Source organism: Arachis ipaensis, chromosome B02 (genome assembly GCF_000816755.2).
Source record: "Arachis ipaensis cultivar K30076 chromosome B02, Araip1.1, whole genome shotgun sequence".
NCBI classification, from domain to species: Eukaryota; Viridiplantae; Streptophyta; class Magnoliopsida; order Fabales; family Fabaceae; genus Arachis; species Arachis ipaensis.
In genome coordinates this window covers 92,469,261-92,471,680 of record NC_029786.2, presented here as the reverse complement: position 1 = coordinate 92,471,680, position 2,420 = coordinate 92,469,261, and the positions used below count along the sequence as shown (strand labels likewise).

At 39.0% G+C, this 2,420-nt stretch overlaps 1 protein-coding gene across 1 annotated transcript; it reads left to right on the top strand.

The window, feature by feature from the left end:
* LOC107627655 (UPF0481 protein At3g47200-like) lies at window positions 599–2,023 on the top strand. Its single transcript, XM_016330480.1, has one exon. The coding sequence runs from the start codon at window positions 599–601 to the stop codon at window positions 2,021–2,023; it is 1,425 nt and encodes a 474-aa protein (XP_016185966.1).

Below are 2,420 nucleotides of genomic sequence, written 5' to 3'. Positions count from 1 at the left end.
GTATGTGCATTCATATTCTTTTATCTACAATTAAACTACAGTAGCTAATTTCTCATTATTAACTCATAGCTAGTTAGATATTTAATTTGATGAGACAAATAATTTTATTATAAGTATCATATTTTTTAAGGATAAAATTTTTAAAACATTTATAAATATGAAGTATCTCTCATCTCATAAATTAACTTTTAGAATTGGGTTACATCCACTTATTTAAAACAAGATACGAAGTGTTTATATTTTTTATTTTTTAATGCAAGTTGAAATGAAGAACTGAAAATAAAAGAACACTACTTGTGGTTATTTCTTGGTAATTTCCATCTTTCCCACAACTATACTTATAAAAGACCTAAGGACGAAGCAGAGCCCGAAAGCACAAGTGCACAACTATATATATGCTTAATCATAGTTTGGCAATTGGCACAGCGTAATCAATTCAATTCTTTCCTTCCTTTTTTTTTTCAAGTCAACTCTTTGCTTTATCAGTTCTTTTTCCCGTTCGATCAATTCTTGGGTTTTAGTTCCAGACACCACATATATCGATCCCATGGTTCCCTTCTTTCCTTCTTTCCTGAGAAAAACACAACAACAAATCAAGATGGAAAGTGACTATAGCTGGATGGTTCCAATTGAATTCATGGTCGGTTGTTTAGATCATGGAGAGGTTCAGGCATGCAGCATTTGTCGGATCCAAGACGAGCTTCGAGAACCGAAAAGCGACGCATACGTTCCAAAACTCGTTTCCGTGGGGCCACTGCATAGGGGAGCCACCAGGCATCTGGTAATGATGGAAGAACCCAAATGGCGTTACCTCAAAAACTTTCTTGAACGCCAAGGAAGTCCCGAAGAAAACGTGTCATTAGGTTCAAGGCTAATAAACTGTGGCGCCGACATTCTAAAGTTGGACACAGTGATCTGTGCAAGCTATGGTGGAGACTTGGAGCTAGAAACCCATGAGCTTTCCAAGATAATGATTGTAGACGGATGCTTCCTGCTGGAACTTCTCCTCCGGCTCGACGATTACATGAGTTTGCGGCAGGAGGAGAGGTCCAGTAAGTATGCAAATGATCCATTCTTTGAGACGGAAAAGAAGGTGGCTTCAGTACTGAACGATATCACAATGATGGAGAATCAAATCCCGTTTGTGGTTCTCAAGAAGTTATTCAGAAAGGTGTACCGTGACGGCAGTAAGATGGAAAATGATCACCGAGTTGCCAATTTGGTAAGCAGAGCCTTCGGTTACCCGGCCGGCCCTTTGCAGAACAACTCCGGCACGGCACATATACTTCACTTGATGCACTCCTCCACCGTCGAACATGGCCACCAAATCCAAACGGGAGCGAGACCAGCGTGTCAAGAACTAAAGCAGTGCGCTACAAGGCTTCTAGCGGCGGGAATATCAATTATACCGGCGGTTGGTAACTGTAACTGTAACTGTAACCGTAACGGTAGCTTTGTGGATAAGTTTGACTTTGACATAAGATTCAATACGAAAGACGCGGTATTGGAGATCCCGCCTCTGCGTATTAAGGAAAGCACTGAAGTGAGATGGCGAAATTTGATTGCTTGGGAGCAGAGTAGGATTCGAATAAGATGCAAGTACACTTCCTATGCCTTGTTCTTCCGAGGTTTGATTTGTTGTAAGCATGACATTGGATGGCTTGAGAAGAAGGGAATGATAGTGAATGAGAGCAACATGAGCAAGGAAGAATTGTTGACAATGTTTAGGAGCATTTCCAAGGGAGTTGAGCACATGGATTCGAGTTATAGCGAGTTATGTGTAACCCTAAATGAACATAGGGTGAAACGAGTCACACAGGTGTTCCATGGATTCACCACAATTACTTGGCACAATTGTAGGCGAATGTTTGAAGTTATCATGTTCTATTGGAGCAATTGGTACCATATATTGATTAGTGAGCATATCCCTACGGTGTGGAAATTCATGGGTGTTGTGGCAGCTATTGTGCTGCTTGTTCTTACCATCATGCAGACATATTATTCAGCTCGTTCCAGTGGCTAGCTACTTTCATATGAGAAATGTTTCTTAGCTTCGGCTATGTTATATTATTGTCGGTTTCAATTTCAATTTTACTTTTTCTAGTTTTTTTTAAGAGAAAACTGAGGTGGAGTCCAATGGGAAGGCTATGCTTGTTGCTTGTTAAATATTGTTTTTTTAAGTACTGCTTGTTAAATATGCTTTTTTAATATTGACTTTAATGTTGGTCAGTTAAAATTAACCACTAATATCTATAAATACATATGTTATTTAATTTGGGCATAGCCAGCATTGCCAGAGAAGGAGAGGCGGAGCTAGCCTCTCATATATATGTTAAAGGGAGGCAATGGCTCCCTTGAATTTCAATTTTTTTTTTATAAATTTTAGTTTAATCTCTTTTAAATTTTTATTTTAATCTCTT

What these genes read in the sequence shown, in the direction of transcription:
- LOC107627655 (XM_016330480.1), top strand. Translation starts at nt 599, where the DNA reads ATGGAAAGTGACTATAGCTGGATGGTTCCAATTGAATTCATGGTCGGT.